This window comes from Pleurodeles waltl, chromosome 1_1 (genome assembly GCF_031143425.1).
Source record: "Pleurodeles waltl isolate 20211129_DDA chromosome 1_1, aPleWal1.hap1.20221129, whole genome shotgun sequence".
Taxonomy (NCBI): Eukaryota; Metazoa; Chordata; class Amphibia; order Caudata; family Salamandridae; genus Pleurodeles; species Pleurodeles waltl.
In genome coordinates, this window is record NC_090436.1 from 289676839 (window position 1) to 289703221 (window position 26383).

Consider the following 26383-nt stretch of genomic DNA (forward strand, 5'->3'; position numbering starts at 1 on the left):
CAGCAATGTCTCACTTTAGGCACTGCTCCTCTGTTCAGTTCCCGTGGGCTCGCCGGACTCACCCCTGAATTCCGCAGTCATACCTCGTGTTTAATTGCCGCTGCGATAGGGCATCCCCAGCGGCGCTCCCATCTGCTCACCACGCTTTCTGGTTGCCTCGACGAGCTGCAGCAGCTGGGGCCCTCCAATGTGTCCCACCTCGACGTGTGCATCGCCACTGCTTCCAGGCACCACTAGGCCCCATCAGCGGCTCCAGCAGCGCCGTCCTCAACAGTCCGCTCACCAGCTGCCCATCGGAGTCGTAAGCGACTATAACCGTTCACTGGCGACCTTTGAGCTGTTGGGTCTCGCCGTATAGCGACTCCCACCTACGACACAGGCGGGATCTCACTCCTTGGGCAACGTCGCCCTCCTTACTAGGCTCACTGGTCACCCATCTGGGCCGGGGTCCTCTCGACTGACTCCTCGGATGCTCCCTCCCTCTCTGTTGGGGTACGGGAGCACAACACGCCGCCGTCAGTGAGGGCGGGTGACGTCCGCCTGCGCCGCAGGGCCCACGTTCGACCAGGTCCTGCTGCTCAGCTGTTCCTGCCTCTGGTTCAGGCAAAATTTGGCGTGTGCCTTCTTGGGCGCACCAGGACCGTTGTGCGCCGGTTAGTCCTTGGTAGCGGGTCCTGCTTGCTCCTGTAGTCAGGATAATTGCTGGGACCAGCGCGGAGCTCTTTAGCTAGCATCCAACATGGTCTCCATTTTGGCCACGCCCCCCTCATAACACTATATTTATAGAAGAAATCATTGTTACGTAACATAGTCCAGTCCAGATCATAAAACATCTTTTACTGGTTCTATGTCATGTCCTTGGTGGTAAGTTAACCCCTTCACTGCCAGGCCATTTCCCCCTCCTGGGCCAAGCCTTTTTTTGGCTATTTGGTGCAGTTCGCACTTAGGCCCTCATAACTTATTGTCCACGTAAACTACCCACGCCAAATTTGCGTCCTTTTTTTCCAACATTCCAGGGATTCTAGAGGTACCCAGAGTTTGTGGATTCCCCTGGAGGAGACCAAGAAATTAGCCAAAATACAGCTAAAATGTCCTTTCTTAAAAAAAATAAATGGGGAAAAGGGCTGCAGTAAAAAGCTTGTGGTATTTTCATTGAAAATGGTATCAACAAACGGTTTGCAATGCTAAAATCACCATCTTCCCAGCTTTCAGGATCAGGCCGACTTAAATCAGAAAACTACATTTTTCAACATACTTTTGGCATTTTACGGTGACATACCCATTTTTACTATTTTTTGTGCTTTCAGTCTCTTTCCAGTTAGTTCAAGAAATGGGTGTGACACCAACGCTGGGTCCCGTACAGCTAACAATTTCTGAAATGTCTACAAAATTCTGAATTCAGCAAGGGGTAATTTGTGTATATCCTTCAAGGTTTTCCTACGGAAAGTAACAGCTAAAATAAAAACAATATTGAAATTGAGGTGAAAAAAGAGCCATTTCTGTCCACGTTTACTTCTGTAACTTCTTCCAGCTATGGCAGATTTTCGAAAGCAATATACCATTACATCTGCTGGACTCTTCAGGTTGCGTTGTATACCGTGTATACAGCAATTTATTTGGTGAAATATAAAGGGTGAAAAATAGTTATCAAGAAAACCTTTGTATTCCCAAAATGGGCACAAGACAAGGTGTTGAGAAGCAGTGGTTATTTGCACATTTCTGAATTCCGGAGTCCCCATACTAGCATGTGAATTACAGAGCATTTCATAAATAGACGTCTTTTTTACACACTGTATTATATTTGGAAGGAAATAATGTAGAGAAAGACCAGAGACAATAACACTTGTTCTTCTATTCTATGTTCCCTCAAGTCTCCTGATAAAAATGGCACCTTACTTGTGTAGGCCTAATGGCCACGACAGGAAATGCAACATGGACACATCACATTTTTACATTGAAATCTGACATGTTTTTTGGAAAGTGCCTAGCTGTGGATTTTGGCCTCTAGCTCAGTCGGCACCTAGGGAAACCCACCAAACCTGTGCATTATTTAAAACTAGACACCTAGGGGAATCTAGGAGAGGGTGACTTGTAGGGCTCTCACCAGGTTCTATTACATAGAATTCTTTGCAAAAATCAAAATTTGGCCAAAAAAAAAAACACTTTTTCCTAACATTTCAGTGATAGAAAGTTCAGGAATCTGAGAGGAGCCACAAATTACCTTCCACCTAGCATTCCCACAAGTCTCCCAATAAAAATGGGACCTCACTTTTGTGGATAGGCCTAGTGCCCGCAACAGGAAATGCCCCAAAACATAACATGAACACATCACATTTTTCCAAAGAAAACTGACCTGTTTTTTGCAAAGTGCCTAGCTGTGGATTTTGGCCTCTAGCTCAGCCGCACCTAGGGAACCCTAGCAAACCTATACATTTTTGATAACTAGACAACTAGGGGAATTCAGAATGGGGTGACTTGTGGGGCTCTCACCAGGTTCTGTTACCCAAAATCCTTTGCACACCTCAAAATGTGGCCAAAAAAACACTTTTTCCTTACATTTCGGTGATAGAAAGTTCTGGAATCTGAGAGGAGCCACAAAATTTCTCCAAGTCTCCAGATAATGACAGTTCCTCACTTGTTGTGGGTAGGCTTAGTGCTCGTGACAGGAATCGCCCCAAAATGCAAATTGACACACCACATTTTTACATTGACAACTGACGTGTTTTTTGGAAAGTACCTCGTTGTGGATTTTGGCCTCTAGCCCATCCAGGGCCTAGGAAAACCTAGCAAACCTGGACATTTTAGAAAACTAGACACCTAGGGGAACCCAGGATGGGGTAACTTGTGGCACTTTCACCAGCTTCTTTTACCGAGAATCCTTAGCAAAGCTCAAAATTTGTGGGGAAAAAACAAAACACTTTTTCCTTCAATTTGGTTGCTGCAAAGTTCTGGAATCTGAGGGGAGCCACAAACTTCCTTCTACCCAGCCTTCCCCCCACATCTCCTGATAAAAATGGTATGTCACTTGTGTGGGTAGGCCTAGTGCCCGCGACAAGAAATGCCCCAACACACTACGTGGACACATCAAAATTATCAAATACAAAACTACTGGGTTTTTTGGGGGTGGGGGGGTAGGGCGGCACCTGCATTTTTGATCCTGGGCTCAGCAGCCATCTAGGGAAACCTACCAAACCCAGACATGTCTGAAAACTAGACACCCGAGGGAATCCAGGGAGGTGTGACTTGCGTGGATCCCCCAGTGTTTTCTTACCCAGAATCCTCAGCAAACCTCAAATTTAGCTAAATAAATCACATTTTTCTCACATTTCTGTGTGGTAGCACCCCACCGACACAAATTTCTTACCACCCACCCTTCCCCTCAGTCTCCTGATAAAAATTATACCTCACTTGTGTAGGTGGGCCTAGTGCCTGTGACAGGGTAGAGCCAAAAACATGTCGAAATTAAGGGGGAACCAAAGCAGGTCCAAAAGGGCAGTTTGAAAAAAAAAATGTTTAGGCTGACAAGCGGGGCAGACTTTTTATCGGTATAGATGCGACAATGCTGGGTGGTAGGATTTTTGTGGATTGCTGCAGGTTCTGGAAGGTTTCCTTACAAAAATGTGGGGACAATTTGTGGCTTCAAGTAAATTTGGAGGTTTGCAGGGCATTGTGGGTAAGAAAATGGTGTGGGTGCAAGTGAAGCACACCACCCAGGACTCACCCAGATATTTAGTTTTCAGATGTATCTAGGTCTCGTAGATTTTTCTACATGGCAGCGTCCCAAAGTCCAAAAATTGCAGCCCTCACCATTCCAAGTGGGACGATGTTGAGAGTTAGACATGTTCTCATGGCCCAGTTATAAAACCAAAACCCAAAATAATCAAATGTCCTCTTGCTTGCTGTTGGGGTAAGATCTTTTAGTGTGCGGGGGTAGAGCTAAAACAGTCTTACCCCCTTTATTTGGGGTGGCCATACTGGTTGGTAGCCTCCACCCCACTATTTTCTTTTTTAATTCCCTGGCACTAGTAGGCTTTCTGCCCCCCTTCCCTCCCCACCCCACCGGGGAGTGGATCGGGGATAATTGCCCCATCTGCCTACCGGTGGGTAGAACAACTTTGTCCCCATTTATTTGGGTTGGTGGCATGGCCATACCCGCACCCTCTTTTAAAAAGAAAAAAAAAAATCTTCCCTGGTCTCTGCTGGGCTCTCTGCTCCCCTTGGGGGTAGATGGGCCTTACAAAAATAGGCCAGTCTGCCTTCAAGGCGGGGGCAGAAATGTTCGCCCATGGGGAGCGATCCTTGCCCAAGGGGATACCCCTCCTCAAACAAAAAACACACACACACACCAATCCCTGGTGCCTAAGTGGTTTCTTCCCCCCTGGGGGCAGATAGGATTAATAGAAATTGGCCGATCTGCCTTAAGGGGGCAGAAATGGCCTAAAATACATTCCCCCCCCCCCTCCCCAGAGAGCGACCCTTGCCTAAGGGGTCACTCCCCATCTGTAAAAATGTTTTAAAAAAATAAAAAAATCCCTGGTTCCTATTGGTTTCTGCCCCTTTTGGGGGCAGATTGGCCTAAGAAAAATAGGATGATCTGCCCCCAAGCTGGGCAGAAATGGCCTAAAATGAAATTACCCCCCAGGGGAGCGACCCTTGACTAGAGGATCGCTCCCCACTGTAAGTAAGTGGGGAAAAAAAATATATATATATATATATTCCTGGTGTCTAGTGGCTTCTGTCCCCCCTCGGGGGTGTTGGGTGTTGAAGGGGAAGCGATTCCCCTTCCATCCCTCCGCTGGGGGGCTGGGTAGCGCTCCCCCCATGGGCCTGATGCAGGACATAACAATTACGTCCTTGGCACCTGAGTGGTGCTGCCGAGGACGTAACCGTTACATCCCAAGCACCAAAGGGGTTAAGGCAGTGCTTGGAGCAAACACTTGTTATGAAACCAGGTTTTTGAAGGTGATAAGAAGAGAAGAAATTGTTTGTGCCCATTTCTTGGAGGTGTTTTGTTGTGATAGTGATGTTTTCTTTTTACTGTGTTGCTGGATTTGTGTGCTGCATTATTGCCATGTGGTATTGTGTTCTACTGGGGTTGTTGTGTTGCATTGTTATTACTATTTTGTTGTGCCTTAAGTTTTAAATGTCACATTGCTTAGTGTATGTTGTGTATGTTGTGTTATGTTCTGTTTACTTTTGAGATATCAATGCCAACAAATGCTGCTACATTTCGAGCCAAGTCAGCACATGCCATTGAAGTTCAAGTGGCAGGCAGGCATTTACCACATTCTAAGTTGTCAAAATCGTGCTACTTCCGCTCTTCAGCAGTCAGGGCAAAATTGTAGTAGAGACTGTCTTAAATTATAACTTGCATTACTCACTTTGTGAGACAGTCCTGAAGTATGAAATTGTATTAATTGTCTATCCAGTAGACAGGATGCTTCATAAACCTACTTGCCCTTTTATTGTCCTGCAGTTTGGTGCCAAATTATGGCTGTGCTCTGCTACTGGCTTCTCATTATGCCTGAGCTCAGATTACATAGGCCTTTGGATTCTAGCAAGCCTTTGATTTTGCTACCTTTCAGGATATCTCTAGGGAGCTGAACGCACGTAGTAGTTCCATGGGTGGAATGCCCCTTTTCTGTGCACATCATAACAAGCTTACATATTTAAGTGTGCACGAACTCCTCGCCAGTCACCTGCCACATTAGAAAAGATTGACAATTTACTTTTGACAAGGGAAGCAATAAAACTTTTTCTCCTGTGGTAAAATGGGGCATAGGGAAAGTGAATTTGCAATCGCTCAGCTGATTTTTGAATGAGTAAATAAAATATCTAGCTCCTCTTGAACTATAAGACTTACTCATGCACATATAAAAGTCACATAGGTTTGTTAGGGATATAGTTCATGGTCTGTGTCTGTAAACGCTTGTGAATTTCTGGAAGACATAAATGTGCATCAGAGCAAGGACATATACCTTTGGTTGTAATTTCGAAGCTTTCTTTAGGAATTGCACTCCTAATTAATTTTTGTATGTTGCTCATAATGAATTTACACTGATTCTCCATTATTCATCTTTTTAAATATTGGTATGCATCGGACATAGCCTTTTATAGCAATGGTACTAAAGGTGCACAATTTTAAACAGAACGTTTTTTGTAGTAAGTATACAACTAGCTTGCTTTCAGACTTCTGCATGTATTTGCATATAATCGTAGAACACTGTAAGAACAAGCCTCAAATTGCAAACAGGTACACATTTTGTACTAGAACCACTGTCAGTAGCGCAAGCGTTCACTGTGTTGCTTTAGAGCACTTGCTATAATAGTAACGACTTGGCACTAATTATTGAATTTGAATATATATATATATATATATATATATATATGTATATGTTTTTTAGGTCTGCTTTTCCATAGATAGAGCATTTTTAAAATGTTGCTGATAACTTTGGCCCTGTTTGACGAATCTTCACAAAATGTTCCAGAAAAAAAGATCATCCAGCTTGGCTCCTTCCTGAAAGTTTCGGGGTGATCCGTCAACCGGGGGCCAACAAAAATGAGGCTGGCCTAAAATGCAAAATCCCCATGTATTTTCTATAATCATCTTTAAGATGCCCTACAGCAAAAACTGTGGACCGGAATTGCACCAAATTCAGCAGGAAGCTAGATCCTGGTCCGCAGATTGTACCCTTTGTGATTTGGTGTAAATTCGTTCAGTATTTGTTGAGAAATTCACAGACAAAAATAATTGTCTTAATGGTTGGGCTTGCGAGAGTCTCAAGAGACTCTAGCGAGAGCTCCATTTTAAAAAAGGAGCATTCTGATTGGGCCAGGGAGCTTTATTTTCCTAGGTCCATCTCGCTTCCACTGCAGTCAGACTTCAGCGAACGTTCCGATTGGCTGCCAGAAAAATTAGATAAATGTTGCTGGAGCCCTGGAACTTAACCCACTGTCCAGAAATAAGAAAAAAAATAGTATAACAGGACAGGTTAGGAAAACCATGACCCCATGGGCTCCGTGGGGCAAAAAAAAAGAAACAGAATCTGCAAAAAATGCTGGTGTGCAAAACAAATGGGTTGGCAAGTGTAGCGCTCAGGGAGGAGGTTGTCCCAGTTAGTTTTGGGGAGCAGATAGAGGTAACCCTAGTGGGAGGATGCAGATATAGTGCCAAAAGCCCACATGCCTGCCAATTCTTCCACGTATTGGCAGTGGGTCACCACTAATGGGAAACTGGTGGAGGCTCTGCGTGACACAGAAGCTAGCATGACTACTGTCAAGGGTCAGCTGGTGTCCCAGAGCAGGTCCTGCTGAACACATTCCCCCAGTCATAGTCACTGACAATCAAAAGAGCAATCTACTGGTGCCTCTGGCTCCCTTTGAATTGGGTGGGGTGGGGGGGATCTCAGGAACTCTGAAAGTCCTGCCATGCCTGTAGATTGTCTGTTAGGCAATGACTTAGAGCACACTACCTGGAGGGAGGTAGAGCTCAGGTCTCACTTTGACGTGATCGGATTGCTTGAATGGGTCTGCATGACCACATTGTCCATGGCTGTGCTGAAGGGAAGTCAATTGTGTCCAGAACCTAGATGGATGGCCCAGACAGCTGCCATGGAAAAGTTCCCACGGTGAACATTGATGGTGTTTCTGAGTAGGAGGCCCCTGAGACAACCGGGGCGGACATTGCTTTTCTAGGTGACCTACCTGAGCCGGACTGGCAAGTTGAGGGTGGGCCCCCACCCGGGAGGAAATCTGCAGAGCGCAGGAGTGTCCCAGTCTTGAGGGCTTGAGGCAGCAGGCCTCAGCCCATGCAGCAGGTGAAGCCTCTGAGGATCACCTAATTTACTGAGAGAATTATCTATGTAGTGAGCCTAAGGCTCCGGAGACTGGGGCAGCACGTGTGCTGGTGGTCCCTCAGTGTTACCAGGCCTTCCCACTCGTTTGGCTCCTGACATACCCCTGGCAGGACATTTAGAGCAAGACAAGACCTTTGCCAGGCGTGTCACCTACTTTTATTGGCCCCTAATGAAGACAGCCTCAGATACATTCTGCAAGTCCTGTCCCAACTTCCAGGCCAGTGGGAAGGCAGGGAAAAAGCTGAAGGCTCCCCTGATCCCACTTCCCGATGTTGGCACCCCCTTTGAAAGGGTAGGCATCAACATCATTGCACCCCAAGACAGCCCTAGGCAACAGGATTATCCTAGTCTTGGTGGACCATGCCACCCTCTACCCAGAGGCAATCCCTCTGAGGATGGTGACTGCACCGGTGGTGATCAGAACCTTGATGGGGATCTTTACCCGGGTGGGATTTCCCAAAAAGATAGTGTCTGACAGAGGTGCTAATTTCATGTCTGCGTAAATGAAGTCCATGTGGGATGCACACATGAAGTCCACGTGGAATGTTTGTGGTGTAACCTAAAGGTTCTCCGCACCCTGTCTTCCTCAATCCAGAGGTTCAACAAGGCCTTGAAGTGCATGATTGCAGGCCTACCCGAGGCCTTGAGGCATAAGTGGGACGCCCTCTTGCCATGCCTTCTCTTTGCTTATTGAGAGGTGCCCCAGAAGGGGGTAGGGTTCAGTCCCTTTGAGCATCTCTTTGGCTACCTTGTCAGGGGGTCCTTGAGCATTGTCGAGGAGAGGTGGGAGAAAGCTGCAGGGAAAGCCCCCAAGATGTGGTCAGCTACATGTTGGCCCTTCGTAACCAGATGCGCTGCTCATGGAAGAAGGCCAGAAGCAACCTTGAGGCCAGTCAAGAGATACTGAAATGCTCGCCCGACCAGAAGGCCACTCTGGTGGAGTTTCAACTTGGAGACAAAGCATGGGTCATGGAACCAGTAGAGCCTATATGAGATAAAGGAGCGTAAGGGGGAGGCCACTTACTTGATGGACCTCCAGACCCCTTGGACCCCCCTCTGGGTGCTCCATGTAAACAGACTGAAGTCTCACTGTGAGAGGTCTGAAGTCTGCATGCTCTTAGTGACAGATGAGGGTGTGGAGGAGAGTGAACCTCTCTCTGACCTCCTTTCTGCCCAGGAAAGTGATGGGTCAGTGGAGGTGTCAGCCTATCGGACTCCCTGACCCTAGATCAATGAGGTGACTTACCAGTCACTGGAGAAGGTTTCTTCCCTGTTTTCCTTCACACCTGGACTCACACATGATATTCACATGGGAGTCAATCACCCTGCAAAGGACAAAATCTACAGGTTGTCAGACAGGGTGAAAGCCAGCGTCAAGGATGAAGTTCCCAAGATGCTAGCTTTAGGGGTGATCGAAATATCTAGCAGTCCCTGGGCCAGCCCTGTGGTATTCGTACCAAAGGCTGCCCCACCGGGTGCCAAACCAGAAATTTGGTTCTGTGTAGATCATGGAGTTCTCAGTTCCGTCACAAACACTGATGCATGCCCCATCCCCAGAGCTGATGAGCTCATTGACAAACTAGGTGCTGCCACATTCCTCAGTACCTTCAATTTAACATCAGGGTACTGGCAGATCGCCTTGGCTGAGGGGGCAAGAGAGAGATCTGCAGTCTCAACCCCTGAGGGACAATACCAGTTCCTGGTGATGCCCTTTGGCTTGAAGAGTGCCCCTGCTATCTTCCAACGATTGCTTAACAGGATCCTGACTGGTAAAGAGGCATTTTGTGCTGCCTACTTAGACGACATTGCAGTCTCCAGTGCCAGCTGGGAGGAACACCAACTCCACCTCCAAGAGGTGCTCCAGGCCCTGCAACAGGCAGGACTGACAATCAAGGCCAGTAAGTGCCAGATTGGGCAGGGTTCCATGATGTACTTGGGACACCAAGTAGGTGGTGGCAAGGTGCAGTCCCTCCAGGCCACGATTGAAACAATCATGGCTTGGCAACCACATAGAACCCAAACTGAAGTGAGAGCCTTCCTAGGCCTCAATGGTTACTACTGCAGATTTCTTAAGGGATATGGCACCATGGTGGCCCCCTTAACTGAGCTGACTTCCAAAAAGCAGCCCAGGTTGGTGATCTGGGCAGAGGCTTTTCAGAAAGCCTTTGATTCTGTCAAGGAAGCCTTATGCGCAGCACCTAGGCTCAGGGCCCCTGATTACACCAAGGAATTCATAGAGCAGACGGGCGCTTCAGAGCATGGCATGGGGCAGTTCTGGCACAGCTAAATCAGGAGGGCCTAGACCAACCAGTAGCCTTCATTAGCAGGAGGTTTCTTCCACAGAAACTGGAGTGCCACTGAAAGGGAACCATTTGCTGTGGTCTGGACACTGAAGAAGCTGGGACCATACCTCTTTGGGGCTCACTTCTGAGTTCAGGCAGACCATAGGCCCCTCAGATGGCTCATGCAGATTAGGGGTGAAAATCCTAAACTCTTGAGGTGGTCCATCTCCCTTCACGGAATGGATTTTACAGTGGAGCATCGTCCGTGGATGGACCCCGCCAATGCTGATGGTCTCTCCAGATTCTTCTGCTTTAGAAATGAGAGCTCACAAGGGGTTGGGTAGCTCTCCCTACATTCAGCTGGTGGGGGGGGGGACACTTGTTAGACCTGTCAGCCTTAGGGTGGTCATCTCCCAACTTTTTGCATGCCTCCCTCCATTTTCCTGACACTGTTTTTGCTAGTTTTAGCACTCTGCACACCTTACCACTGCTGTCCAGTGCTAAAGTGCATATGCTCACTCCCCTTAATATGGTAACATTGGTTCCTACCTAATTGGCATATTTAATTTACCTGTAAGTCCTTAGCAAAGTGCACTACATGTGCCCAGGGCCTGTAAATTAAATGCTACTAGTGGGCCTGCAGCACTGATTGTGCCACCCACATAAGTAGCCCCTTACCTATGTCTCAGGTCTGCCAATGCAAGGTCTGTGCGTGCAGTTTCACTGCCACTTCAGCGTGGCATTTTAAAACTGCTTGCCAAGCCTTAAACTCCTCTTTTTCTGCATATCAGTCACCCCTAAGGTAGGCCCTATGTAACTCATAGGGCAGGGTGCTATGTAGGTAAAAGGCAGGACATGTACTTGTATGTTTTACATGTCCTGGAAGTGAAAAACTCATAAATGTGTTTTCCACTAATTTGAGGCCTGCTTCTCTCATAGACTAGCATTAGGACTGCCCTCACATACATTTGAGTGGTAGGTTCTGATCTGGAAGGAGTGGCCCTGCTACTGGTAAAGTTGGACTTAATATTTTAGAATGTTACTTTTAGAAAGTAGGCATTTTTCTGCACATCTGTGCCTTACAGCCCGTATCCAATCCATGTCTGGTCTTTGCTGGTTGATGGCTCACCTTGTGCATTCCACCTAGACAACCACAAACACAGGATACTTAGTTACATCTGCATTCATCTGCATACGGAATCGGTCTTCCTGGGCAGGAAGAGTGGAGAGGCTGAAACTTACATTTCAAAGGCCTGTGGCCTGCCCTCACGCGAAGGACAGACAACCCCCCAAAGGGGATCCTGGCGGACTGGACTTGACTGGGCTGAAATGGGAACTTGTGCACTTCAGAACCACCTCTTCAAGACCATTCTTTGAACCTGAGACCTTCAAGTGGAACTAGTGCATATGCTTGCTCAAAGTGTGCTCACGATTGGCAGGAAAGTTGATTTCTAAGCACAAAGGTAGACACCTGATTAACAAATAGAACAAAGGGAGTACTGCAGGCAGATGGGCAAACAGTACAATAATAGACAAACTAACTGCTTTGCCTGATGTACAAGCCACTTTGATAATCTGTTGTAAAGCCACCCGTAAAAAGAGCATGGGAAGTGGCGACATAACACTGGAAACGCATATGTGCTTTACTGCCATAAAGTAAATCTAGAGATTTTTGAGGTTATGTTAACACCCTGATTAAATTAATTACTAGCAAGGAGAGTGTTGTACCAGCCATTGAATGGAAGCACCACGTGCAGAAACTATATGTGGACTCAAACAGCGCAGCAGTTTGCAATATGATAATGCTCCTCAAGGCATTAGATGGCCTGGCAACAGCCTACTGATGGTCACCACAGAGGCCATAAGTAGCATTCTCAAAAGCATTTGGAAAGATGGGGCCCCAGACCAAATGGCCTTCTAGGGATTATCTTCAAGGAAGACTGGGGCTTTTGGGTGCACCACTCGACCACCTTATTTGATGAATGCCTCAATTTTTCTGTGGTTCTGTGGTAAGGCTCGATCTTTCATCAAATCCACAAAAAGGGGGATGCCTCTCGCCCTGAAAATTACAGGCTAATATCCTTGCGGGATGTTGACAGCAATGCGTTCGCCAAAGTAATCTTACAAGAGCACGAATCGTGGATAATGGTGAATAATGTAATACCAGTGTATCAAACCGGGTTCACCATGGACTCCTGTACCATGGACAATGTAATTGCCCTGGCTTACCTGAGTGCGAAGGCATGGAAAACCACTTTGCCACCAAAATATACTCCTTCATTGGCGATAGTGTGGTGTTCGGAGGACTCAACAGCAACATTCTCTGGAAAAACTGGCATATTGGGGCATATGTTGGCATCGATAACAGCCTTGTACATGGACACTTGCATATGGATTAAGATACAACAATTGTATGCCACAGGAAAAATTTGCACTGACAGAGGTCTAAAGCAAGACTGTGTCATCACGCCTCCTTTATTCAACTTATGCACAGCTCACCTGGGCATGGAACTGCTCAAGGGGCACACACTCCCGCCCAAAGTGGACCAAATCAGCCTTCCCATTTACAGTACGCTGACGACCTGGTACTGCTTGCTCAAACACAGATTGGGCCTTAGAAATTCTGCGCTTGCACAACTAAAAGAACACTTTGCAGGCAAATGCTGCTAAAACGAAAGTCCTGATTTTTGGTCATAGAAACAAAATAACTTCAACTGGAATGGAATCTAGGTCCTTTAAACATAAAGTAAGCAAATTACTACAGTTACCTTAGGGTCTGGGTATCGGACATGAACAAATACATGTATCATGTCTCGTCGCTGGTAGATAAAGAGGGGGAGAACGACCTTCGCGCTCTCTAAATTATACCCTGGGCTAAAATCCACCACTGCTGAGGCTATCCAGAGAGTTATCAAGGCAAAGTTAGTTATTGCCTATGGCCATCTTGCCTATCCTGGAAGGCTAACTGGAACACTGGAGCGATGCCACCTAAATGCCTACAAGAAAATATTCCAGATCCTCAGAATTACTTAACGCAGTATGGTCCACCTAGAGCTTGACTTGGTGAGGATGAATATAGAGTGTGAAAAGGATATAATCAAGTACCACCATCAAGTGACTAGGGCGGAACCAGAGTCCCTAATTGGGACTCTGAAAGCCAACCTTCATAGACAATACCAGCAACCTGGCAAATTATCTAAGGAGCTCACAGGCCAGCCTAAATCTGGTTCCATCCTAATTGGAAGATCCCCTTATGACAACAGCCCTGCTGAAAAGGTTCTTAAAAGTACAAAGGAGGAGCGTCTTAAGGGATGCTGATATTTCGTGGATTAGGAACATTAGAGGAGCAGAGGGCCTTGCGGACTCACACAAGGCCACACTGTGCCAACCATAACTTAGAAGCGGCTATTGGAACCTGTGCATTCAGGAGCATACTGCTGATGCAACTTTTAACTCTTCTGTATGGGAATACAGATCCCATTGGAAGTTGTCAACCGGCATCCAGAAACAATGCAGGCTGTGTCAATACCACACGGAATCATTAGTTCACATCATATATGTCTGTCCTGGCCTATTACAACAGAGGGGCACACTCCTAGGGCCCTTATTCCATCAGCACAGACTGAGAACATGTAAAAAGGCGCTGACATACTTGCACACAGCAGAGGTGCTGATGGAACTATCCTGTTATGGCAACTTCTTACCAGAAGCAGGTAGAGCCCTACGTGATGCACAGGGTCCACAGGGGGTAGCCTTTGTCGGCAAATAGGATCCTAACCAGTGAGTACAAAGGGCAGGGGAGGCTGCGTAGACTAACCGCATGCTCAGAGAACAACTATTATGATTCCAGTCCTAATAGCAAATGTTCGTACTAAACGGCTTGGTTTTGCACATTACACTTCAGACTCCATGTATTTTGTATTATCCTGCAGAATATAAGATTGAACTAAACGCGGCAGCCGAACTGCTTCTTCAAGGTTCTTGTTATTTTTACATTAAACTGTTTTTATAGAATAACATAGTCCCTGAGACTGCAGGCCGGGTCTATTTACAGTCCATTTTTCTCCTAAACTCAATACGCCATGTAACAGTGTTACCGCAGCTTGGTTCATTAACTGCTTAATAACTTTAGTTGGCGTTGTGCACATTAAATCAGGCCTGTCTGTGGCTGTTGTATCTAAAATGCTTCAGTGGCCACATACTTGTCAGGGTGGATATCTTTTCACTGACTCTTTACCTGAAAGTACTAATTTTATCTATTTTATGTATTTTGCAATGATTTTAAGTAATTGTGCAATAAAGTGATTCATTTGTCAAAAAAGGATAAGATGCAGTGTGATTCTGACTGATTTGGGGACAATACATCCCCCCGTTCGATGGCCAAGTGAGGCAGAGGTTAAGTTCCATAGGAAAGCACACCTAGGACCTGGAGGGGTTTTTAAACTGATCCTGAACTGGGTAACCGTGTTCTACTTGGTGACTTGCTGAAATCGCCAGTTTAAATGATTTAATTATTTGGGATCCATACCCTGCGCCAAACAATAACTTCTCTAATTATTTCTGACTAAATAGTACTGGTTATTCATGCCCTCAGACTGAGCTTGCTGGATCAATTCATCATCTTCGTCTGAAATGCCTGGGATCATTCAACGTCTCCTTAAATCCTTTACAGCCATGGAATGGCATTAATCTAGATTAGTGGTTCTTACCTGGGGACCCCTGGGGCTCGCGAAGCTGACTCACAGGGTATCCCACCACTTAGAAAATCAAATAATTTTTACAGAATAAAAAATTTTATATAAATGAATCAAAATGTAAGGTGAAAAGTTTAATACATCTTGTTGATATGAAGGAATTTGAAACTGGAGGCTAAAAAGTAAGTTAGTATCCTCCGATTGTGTCATAGTAGCAGTGCAAGTAAATAAAACAGAATACAGTATAGACGATGGGTGCCCAAAATTGATTTTAGAAAAGGTATGGCCTTGTCATTAAAAGTAAAATTCAGATTTGTTTATATCAGTTTGTGAATTAAATAAAATCTTTCATCATATATACATTTGTTTGATGAATGCTTCTTTCTGTGTTTTTTATGTATTGTTTGCCATTTCAGTCATCAAAAATGCTTATGCTGGGTTCCCAGCTTACAGTAATGACTTGGTGGGACTGGGGTTTTCAGATTCCAATAATGATTCAATGGTGTGCCTGCGTTCCAGTAAAGATTACGTGGGGGTCACCAAAAGTCAAAATGTTAAGAGTGACTGATCTAGATCATTCATCAGTAGCATAGGAAAGACGGAGAGAGGGTTCGGAAAATTTACAGCATGGTCATAAACATGCTTGGGCCCTCCAGAAGTACATCAGCACAACCAGGTTCACTCTCTGTCTCCACATGTGGCTGCCACCCTGCTGACCATTGTGAAGTGTAGGAAGGTGTAATTGATTTCTCAATCCCAGTGTTGGAGGAAGCCATTCACTGCTGCCAACTCTGGGTTGCACCTTCAGGGGAAGATCCTGGGCAGTTGGAAGTTGTGCCTTGACGTAAAGACGTTCATACTACATGGGCCACAGCAATTTGTCACTCACTGAAATACCATGTCATTCATTTTCAATGAATTTCCAAGAAGATTGGATCTACAATCCACTGCTAGCGTCTCTTTTCCCAGGAGATGCCCTGCTTTTAACTCAGATCTTCTTTGTTAGACAAAGTCCAAAACTCCTTGGCCAGTTCATCCAGCATGCTGGAACTTGGTCCTTCCATGTGGTTGGTACAGCATATGGCAGAAATGTTGTCCATTTGCAAGAGAACATAGCTGAGTACCCAATTTTTTTGTCATAGATTTGATGGTGAAAGAACATGATAATTGTTCCAGGCAATTTATGTGCAGCCTTAGCTCTGTCTGACCATTGTTCACCTGTGACAATATTACTACATCAGGCCTCCTAGCTTAGATGACTGGTGACTGTATCGCCAAATCTGATGAAGTGCTGGAAATGGCCCTGTCATTGTAGGCTTCCGTTAGCCCGAACTGCCATAGTTTGTGCTTCCTATGAAAGTTGGACAAATTTGTAATAAGCAATGATCTTTCACAGGTGTGCAGCTTCCGTGGTTGAGTGGTCCTGTTAAAATTGCCAGACTCAACAAAGCCAATCAGCCTACAAATACTAGCTAAATTTCTGAGTGAGATTCTGCCCTTCAGCATAACTCCCATAGTTCCCTCTTAATGTCCCTTACTTTCTTCAGAAGTAATCTCAACATTGGTGCTGCGGAATCCCCTATAAACTCCTGGAAACCCTTTGTACAAAGGAATGAAAGGACGGGCTTGTTGTCACTGATTTCAAAGCCTAGGCTCCCGAACAGATCCCCTTCCGCCGAAGGAGATACAGCAAACAATTTGCATCCTAGCCCATGACTTGGTGGTCATTGAGAACAATTTTCCATACTCTTCTGGACCTGAGAAATTCTACGACTAATTTCATGAGCTTGGTAAAACGTGAGAAATTCAGAACTGTGAACTTGAAGGCTTGACCTTTATACAGAAACTGGAGGAATTTCCTATTGCATTGATCAGTTCCATCGATTACACTTCCTTGGTGGTAGAGCTTGGCCATCCATTTGTTTTTTAAAACGATATTTCACATTAGGAGAATGCCTTCCTTGTTGAAGTGTAGGTAGAACAACCACTTGTAGAATTCGTGTAGTTGATCACCAGCCTGAAACCTCTATCTTTGTTTTCTTCTAGGAAAAGAATACCGGTGACCTCCTGGTGTGGACACCTGTCCTGACTGCCCTTTCTGTTCTAGTTTGGTCACTTTCTCGTCAATCAGAATGCTCGTCTGAAAAGAAGATTAGAATTCTGCTCAGTAGCCTTGCACTGGGTGAAGAATATAGCCGTTGTTTGTAAAAAAAAAAAATCCTCTGATGAAGCAGTAAAGCTAACCATGCTCCCAGTTTTGAATATAAAGAATGGATAAGGCTCATTTTCAGTATTGCCATTGTTAGTTTTCCTAAATTCCCTCTCTCTTACCGCATCCTCCTATTGTTCCCCAAGATTGGTAGAGCCCCTCAACATTGTGAAAACCAGCCACCAGAAACTTCATCTGAAGTTCTGTGACTTCTGACATCCTAGGTATCCTGCCTATCTGGATGAGCATCCACTGCCTCGTTTACCAAAAATCTTTATGCCGATTATCTGGTGTCAAGTGAATTAAATATGGCCACAAACTATAACAGTTCTTTACCAAATGGCTGTCTAAAATGGAAGCCATGGCTGTTGGGCTTCTTCTTGTGAGGTTTCGCAACTTAGATCCACTTTAGTGAGAAGCAAGCACATCTTTCCTGTTGGTATAGTTCAGTTTACATTTCCAAGAAAACGGAGCTTGCTCTGCCCTGTCCGACCCCTGTGCCTAAGTACACCGAGCTTGCACAGCACGGCCTTTGCCTTCTTATTTCACTGGTGGACTGCAACTAAAGCCTCTGTGGGTACAGCGTTAGATGTAGGAATTCCTGCACCAGCCTAGCTGAAAAGCACGGTGCTACCCAACACTACCTATCTGAAGAAGATTAGCTGCAGGAATCCGCAGTGTTGTAGACACTTTAGAATGAAAGGTAAAACCTAGTAATAATGTATTACCTTCAAGTTAATGAAAATGTTCCCAAGTTTAACACACTCCCAAGTTACATGAGGATAACAAGTATTTAATCTGGCTGCAGAGGAACAAAGACATAGAAAGTGCTCAGGTTTGACACCTGCTTATATTTTCCTATGTTTAGTATCGTGATTGGTTGAATTTGAGTCTCATTCCCAAGGGTTCATAGAAACTATGGCTTTTAATTTGTTTCTGGTTTAGGCTGCTGTTTATTGAATAAAAGGGAGTGGACAAACTGAGCATCCATGTCTTGACAGAATCATGGTTCACACCAGTGACACTGTGAAGACTTTCAATGTGAAGTCTGGCAGTAAGGCTATTTGGCCTCATGCTACAGTATTGATCATGTTTCCAACAAATGTCTCTTGAAAGAATCCACCTTAGCACCACCCACAAATGTAGCTAATCAATGAGGCCTGCAGAATTCAGTGACTGCCTACAAGACAAAGTGACATCTTAAGTGTTTTGTCATTTACAGAATTAGGCATTACTACAATTGTGAATGGATTTACTTGAAAACAATCTCTTTGCACCCATCTTCATTATACATCGGTAATTCCTGGAAACTGAAACATTAAACAAATAAGTCGTCAAATATACATGTGAACTAGTATCACTCCCTATGCTTCGTACATCTAACATATAGCTACCTCGAGCCCTTCACAATCTCTTGCAGAAAACGAGTTATACTTTCTACTTGACTTCTGTACCAATGCAAGATATCCGGTTGTTTTCTAATCTAACAGTTGTATACGTTTGCTAAACTCTTACTACCTTATACATGACATTAGCAAACACGTATGCCATAATCTGCTTTGTATTCTCCCTGTTTCTTTACTGGGTGGTCTTAATATAATGTAACCCTAGTCTTAGCATTTCAGATTAATGTTCAAGAGAATATTTAAAATGTTATTTTAATCAACATAGTAACTTCAGGATACTTGTGTACTCCAGTTGCTCAGTGAAAAGAATCCTGTGGGAAGCAATGGGTCTTTGCAAGAAAGCTTGGAATCTGTGCCCTGGTCCTGGCTGCTGCAAGAATGTTGTGCAGTTGCCTAGCAAAGGACGTGAATCACACTCAAGATGACCGCCGTTTGTTGTGGCAAGCTGGGAATGTAGTTAATCGCCAGCATGTGTCTTCTACGTGTGCACAGCTTCAGTCCAAATGGCAGTAGCAATCTGTGGTGACTGCTTTATGGTCTTAGCTTAGTACATACTGTACTGGCCTTTTTAGGAACGGTTGAGTCCCCATTTTAAGTGTAGGAAAACACTAGTACAAATGGAGCCATCCAAGACCCTTGTAAAGGCTGCCCACACATATGTCCATGAGACCAAAGCCGCCAAGCCGTTAATTGCCCAGCCCTCCCAAACTACAGTAGGACTGGTCATATGAAATTCCTGAAAGCCTACAAGGGTGGCACAAGAGGAGCTAGGACAATGCACATCTTTGGACACAACCAGCAAATGACATATCTGAGCATGATCAGCATCAATCAAGTAAGTGTTGTTGGCTGCCTCAGTGTGCCCCGGCTTTCCGTACCAAGTTTGTAGTAAAAAGAACAGGAAATTCCAAGAAACATCCGTACCATGGACAGACTTGTTTTACAGGAAAACAAAGATTACCCACAAACCACAGTTTTGACCCTCTGAGAATAAACCCAGCAATAGGCAGCTCAGCATCTTAGAATACGTCACTAACACTTTCTTGTAAGGGTGCCTTTCATGGTGTGTATTGCCATATAGGCCTGAGTTAATAGAAGAAGATGGTACCATCACCATTTTGTTGTGTTGGGTAAATTTTCCATGATTTTGTATATAAAAACCACACTCGCAGTAAAATTGGACTACTGCTGAGCTGTCACTGTTAATGGTTTTGTAGATCTATGAAGAGTCTTGCCCAAAGTACAGTTAAAATTCCATGGCCGCTAAAAGGGTTAAGCACACCTTTAATATAGCTAACATCCACATTGAGCGCATACCTGGTATTCACAATGCAGTACATTCATATATACATTAAGTACATGCCTACACCCTTGGCATCATCTTTTAGCAAACCATACTGCCACCACCCTTGATGAAGCATGGCAGTATAGAGGACTAAATGTATTCCTGCTGCAGGGCTAATGGTATATGGAAACTTTGCATATTCTTTCAGAAGTGAACCAGTACTTTCAAAGTAATCTTTTTTTTTTTTTACTGGCCCACCCATCTATGTCCATAGTAACTCAGAAAGTTTCTTGCTATTCACCTAACCACTAATGTTTCCTCATCCCACCCCATTTATACCACAGTGCTCCAGATACTAATCAGTTCAATTTCTCTCTTCTCCTCTGTACTTAACAACCCATTCACCCTTATCCTCTATCACAGGGCCTTTCAACTTCGCTTAGTGTGAAACAAAAGGGGTATTTAAACCCACTTGTCCAATGTGTTGTTTGCCTAATCAGATCACTTCAAAGGGGACATTAGTTGCTCGTGGCAGAACAACTTAGGCAAATGTAATCACAGAAAAGCCATAGCCAAATCCCCATGCAATAACAAGGCTGTTGAGAGTGTAGAAATATTTTGAGATATATTTAAATGAATAGTATAGAGCTTGTTAAAGAGTGTTTATATATCTTGCAGCTTCAAAGGAAATGTATCTGAAAGGCCTTTTCAAATTAGAGTTGTTCGAGTGGAAGAGGAAGGTGCGAGTTCTCTGGGGTCCAAAATCTCATTAAGATATTAGGGTACCAGTCATACAGCCAAAGGCATGAAAAATAAACATTACAGTGTGCGTGGGAGATTTCTGGAAGGCTGGCATTTGACAACAGGCGTACACCAATCAATAAGGCAAAAATAAATATTGTATACACATTTCCGGTTACACAGCGAGATTAGATAACCCTAGTGTAGTAACAAAGCAGGATACAGTGATGATCATACTGTTTTATATGGTGCGTGAATAAACTCTGCTCACCTGAGAATTGGATCTTTGGTTAGGGAGTAGGGCGGATGCTCATAACTCCTGCCTGTGGTGCTTCAGGCCCTAACAAGTGTAGAGAATCCCTCTGTACTTCAGATGCCTTTAACTATGGGACATATGAACAAGGATGACTCAAGCAATTTGACAATACACCTTCAAGTCTGTCAAACGAACTAGCCACATGGGTCCTTCTGATGATCTACACAGAGCAACAGTTACTTTTGAATTACAGCAAAAATACCATAATTTTCTTAAGGTTCTGTAGTAGAGTGTGTGCTGGGAAAGCACGTAGTCCACTGGAAAGGGAGCAGAAGGAGCACACATCGTAGTTTCTAAACATTTATTTAGTATGTTGTATGTATCAGTTGGGGTGATTGTTTTCACTGTACATAATGTATGAAGGAAGGTATAGTATTCTTAACATATTATACATTTCTCTATTGAGATGTATGTTACTTTGAAGATATATTTGTCCCTGAGAGGGCAATTATTTCTTTCTTGCTCCCTGTTTACAGAAGTAAACCGTTAAATGATTTAACAGTGTTGTAACTGTTAGAGTATGACATTAAACACGCACAACAATAACACTAAATATGATAAATATTTTTGTTTATTACAGTGCGGATCCACTGTCAAACATGCTTTTGTCATTCACTAGTAAAGAAGATGCTATTGCATTTGCAGAAAAAAATGGTAAGCACCTTTATTTTACCACAATGGTTTTTGTGCTTTGATGTGTTTAAAAATGTTTGCTATATTGACTTTTCCTATTCACACACACTTGGTAATGATTTTGAACAAAAATAAGATTCCATTTTTATGTTTTGTGGATATATTGACCAATATATAAATGTTGGGAATTCAAGAAAAAGATAGGCATTGGCTCCATATTAATGAGGAAATATGATATAGTGGCCACCAAATGTTGTAGACCACCCTGGAAGATGTATGGCTCTTATACTGTTATAACCTTCATAAAATCTAAAATAGAGAAGCTTATTTGTAAGCATTGCATGTGCCTCTACTCTACTTACTCAAATGTATCCTCGACCCCAACAATCTTTACTGCTTAATTAGGTGAAAAGCCACTGAAATTCACCATTAATAGTTAACTTGGGTACTAACTGTGTCCTAACATAACTATAATTTTCTCACCGCCATGCACAGTATTGTTATCAATTATGTATTTTCAGATCTCATTAGGATGTTACTGAGGCAGACTTTGAGCATGTCATGAGTGATGTAATCAGTGGCAGCTCCTCCGCTATGGTGGAGAAGCGTCGCCCCCTAGCCAGCAGCAGCGCTGCAAATGCTTTAACAATGAAAGGATAATAAACCAGGTTTATTATCCTTTCATTGTTAAAGGGACGGGCCCATGGGGGTGACTAGCACTGAGGGGAGTGCACTGTGCACTCGGGCCAACCAAACACACATGCGCACTGTGCTCTCTCCAGATCGGTACTATGTTGCTGGGCTGGGGAGAGCACGCACAGGCTTCCAGTCTGCCTGGGTGCTCCCAGCCAATCTTAACGCTGCTCTGAGCAGTGTCAGGATTGGCGGCAGGGCAGGCTGGGAGCCTGTGCCTGCTGCTGAGACGACGAGGATCGGTGGTAAGTTTTTTATTTTTTTTTTATTTTTTATTTTTATTAACTTATTTAATTTTATTGATTTCCAAGGTAATATTTTACTTTGCATACATTTTTTTTATAATTCTTAACTATACCAACACTTTAACCTTTGTTTTCTTCAGTGAATTTCTATGTTTTTGTAAATGAAAAGTAAGATGCCCGTCGCAGTTTGTGGTGTGGGATTGGACACAGGGCCTGTCCAGTGGCCTGGCCCTCTGCTGACACCTCGGCGGGGATGGAACTGGGCAGCCAATCTCCCCATCCCTTCCCCCATGGTTGTTCAACCCTCCACCACGCACAGCTGAAGTGCACAGCAGTGGATTGATCGCAGTGCCTTGCCTGTGGCCAGGCTACTGGTGCGTACTTAACCCCCAACCCTGTACTTGTAGCTAAGGTTGTGTGCAGTGGGGGGGTCGGGCACATCCACCCACTTTTCTGTGAATGTTAGACCTTTTTTTTCTTAAACAGAAAGTAACAATATAAAGGGGGTCATTTTTCAATCTAAGCAAACCTGTTTGCTTTGTCAGAGGGCCAGAACACCAAAATAAAAAAAGCAGACCTGTTGGCTTTATCAGAGGACCAAACAGCTCATGGCCATATACAAAGCAGACCTATTAGGTCTGTCAAAAAGTCTCCACAATAATTTATTTATAAGCATAATTTAATTTGTTTTAATAGGACACACATGGCAATGCTTATTAACAATAATTGTCTCAGAAATCTTTAAATGAAGAATTTATTTTTCAAAACAACCCTGAAGATGTGTGGGTCTTTTTTTTATACATGTCAGTTCACAAAATGCAGTCATAGACCCAACCACAGAGTGTTCTTGCACTGCAGCTGAAGAGCTTTATAAATTACAGTATGTTCTCCTGTGGGCTATATATTCAATAGCCCATGAGGCGTACTGTGGCTTTTATAAAAAAAAAAAAATCCTACAGGGCTCATAGCTCCCTTCAGCCTCCACAACATTAAAAACAAAAATGGTAGCAACACCAAAAAATTGTAGCTGGTGCCCTTGCCCCTTCTTGGGGTACTGGGAGGTACTAAGAAAATATATAGAAAGCTCTCACATGGCATTATGGGGCACTCTCCTCTCCCCCTTCCTGCCCCAGTAGAAGTAGTAAATAAGAAATAAGCGGCAGCTCTGCTCATTTCATATTCCTGTTACCAGTTTCTATTTTTTCATTTTTTTTTATGGCATGTCCAAGGCTCCGGAGCCCTGCCAGCTTCCAAGCTAGCAGCCCATCTTCGGTGCCGGAAGGAGCCAGCCCTTTTTTTTGTTGGCTGCAAACAAATAAGGGGTTGCATGGTTCCTATTCTCAACAGGGCCATTTTTAATTCAGTTGTGGTTACTTTTCACTTAGGTACTGAAATATCCTGATATTTACAGGATTGCTTGGACACAATTTTAGGGTAAGATGATTTCAACTCCTGACATTGTTCCTGTTCATCCATTGAGTCCGTTTGTAACTGGGTTTCTCTGATTTTGTTTGCCATAAGTTGCTACCACTGTTCTTTGTGCTATAGAAGACCCTATAGCAGTAATTGTTAGGGAATGAAACATCAACAAACTACACTGTTGCCTGCTCTTAATGTGTTCTTTTGTGCAGTAAACTTCATGTGTATGAGTTCTGTGCTAATAGAAATATACAATTAGTATTATCATTTGTAAATATCTTTTGCGCACAAATATTCACCTCTACCACAAACCACTTGCACTGAGCTGTTTTCTTTGAAACACCTATATGGATGTTTGTTTTTGTACTGTAGTAAAGAAATACAGAATTAAACGTACAGCTGATTGTGCATGTGATATCTTTTTGATTTTTTTTTTTTTTTAAATACCACGTGAGCAGAGGGTGTCTCGGAGGGAGCCATTTGTTTATCTTTATTTGTTGGCAGTGCGTGGAGCCCACTCCTTTCTGTTGTTGAGTGCCCTGATCCCTCCCAGGGCACCCACAGCATTGTCCTAAGTTAGGTGTTGTGGGGAGAGACTCCTGTGCCCCACTGGATCCCCTGCCAGCACTCATCCTTGGGTGCCAACAGGATCTGCATTTCTTCTTTGCTCCCCTAGCAGGAGCAGCTTTTCTCTGTCCTCCATTCTCTTCCTGCCAGAGCACAGCCAGGAAGATTAATTTCAGTTCCTTCCCAGCAGGAGAGTTCCTGCTCCTACTGGGTGGGAGCAATGAAATCTTTCCTGCCCGCTCTCTGGCAGGCACAGACTTCCAGTTTCCCAGGCGATGAGATTCTTGTACACTGTTATGAGTCAGGACCCAGGGACTGAGTCCCCAGGGCTAAAATCATCTCAGAGAGATGGGCCCCATGTGCTCCTCTGCATTCAAAAAGGAGGCAGGCCATAGTGCATGCGGTCCCCAGTGCCAAAACCAGGGTGGGGGTTGTACACACCCTCCTCTTTATTTCATGATGCAACCCTGGAGAAGGGGTCCTTGGGGCCATGTAATGGCTTGTAAAGGGTATTTACATGCACCCACTTTCCAAAAACAAAAACAGGTCACCTCCCCTTACACCTGGCCCACCCACAGGGGGATTCAAATTGAAATGGGGGTAGCCCACCCTCCTTATCTTTTTTAATTTTTTTCCCTCTGAGGATCCATGGTACCGTCAAGCAAAAAAAAATGGTTTTGACCCCACCAGCCCACGGGGTAAAGACATCCCTAGCTTGCCCCGTTATATGTTTATTTTTATTACCTTTTTTCAGGACAAGGGACTGAGTCCTAAAATGGCTGCCACAGCATCGATGTTGTGGGAGCCAATAAGATCTTAACTTTTGATCTGTTGGGTCTGTGGATCCCCCACTGTGTGAAATATCAATTAATTTTTAACCTTAATTTCTCATAAAATACTGGATGTATTTGCACCAAATCACAAAAGGCAGCTCTCTGGATCAAGATCAATTTTTCTGCCAAATTTGATGTTATTCCATTTGATGTAATTCCAATCAGCCATTTGAATCAGCTGTTCAATTTTCCCATGGACATTTGCATGGGACAAACACTTTTTTCAACCCACTTTCCCCCATTTTCCACCCCCCTTGCTTAATGTCTCACCCTGCAATTTTCGTGGAAAGAGCTGAGATGGAGGAGCCTTTTTTTTTTTTTTTTTTTTTTTTTTTTGGAAAGTGTTGTGACGATTCTTGAAATGGTGCCAAAGTAATTAGCAAACAAAAACAATCTATTCCCTAACGATCTGTGGTCCTAACTATATCTACCCAGTGGCGACTGCTACTTGGTAGCTATATATATATATATATATATATATATATATATATATATATATATATATTTATTCACTTAAGAAACAGAAGTTACAGGGACGTTATAGCTAGGCTCACATTTTAACCGAACAAAATCATAGAAAAACCATAGAACTTAGCCTTTTATAGTTAGTTACTTCAAGTATCTATAACTCTTGCCCTCGCTCCCCTGCCGTGCATAGTTATCTGACCAATAATTGTACTGCAGATGTTAGAGACATCATCAGTGATGTTACCAGAGATGTCATGAGTGCTGTAATTTGTGGGGTAATTAGCAGTGCATGACAAGGGCGTGAGTTATAACAAGTGAATTTCTTGGTTGTATAGTTTTAAAATGTGAGCCTAACTATAAAGTCCCTGTAACCTTTGTTTTTTTCAGTAAATTTCTATGTTTTGTTAAAGTAATCTTCATTACTATACTTAAATCCAACCGCCCCTAAAACAACCAAACCCTGCACTGCGCACAGCCTTCAGCCCTTCACAGCAGGGGTTGGCCGAAGGGCCTAGCCTCTGGCTAGGCGCTAGGCCCTAAGCCCAACCCTTATCACCACACAACCCTTTCGGCCATTATCAGCGGGGGTTAGCAGCAGGGCCTGGCCTCGGCCAACCCCTAGAACCACCCAAACCCTCACCACAGATGGCCTTTGGCCGTGCCTGGCCGCAGGACATGGCCTGCAGCCAGATGCTGCGACCAACCCCCTTAACCACCGAACCCCATGCTGCCCACA

At 44.2% G+C, this 26383-nt stretch overlaps 1 protein-coding gene across 1 annotated transcript in view; it reads left to right on the forward strand.

Annotated features, from left to right (window-relative positions):
• NDUFS4 (NADH:ubiquinone oxidoreductase subunit S4) overlaps positions 1-26383 on the forward strand; it is a 260074-nt gene that overhangs the window by 199013 nt on the left and 34678 nt on the right. The window contains exon 4 of the mRNA XM_069221841.1: positions 21370-21443. Coding sequence (XP_069077942.1) covers positions 21370-21443 — 74 coding nt within the window. The remainder of the gene's footprint in view (positions 1-21369; positions 21444-26383) is intronic.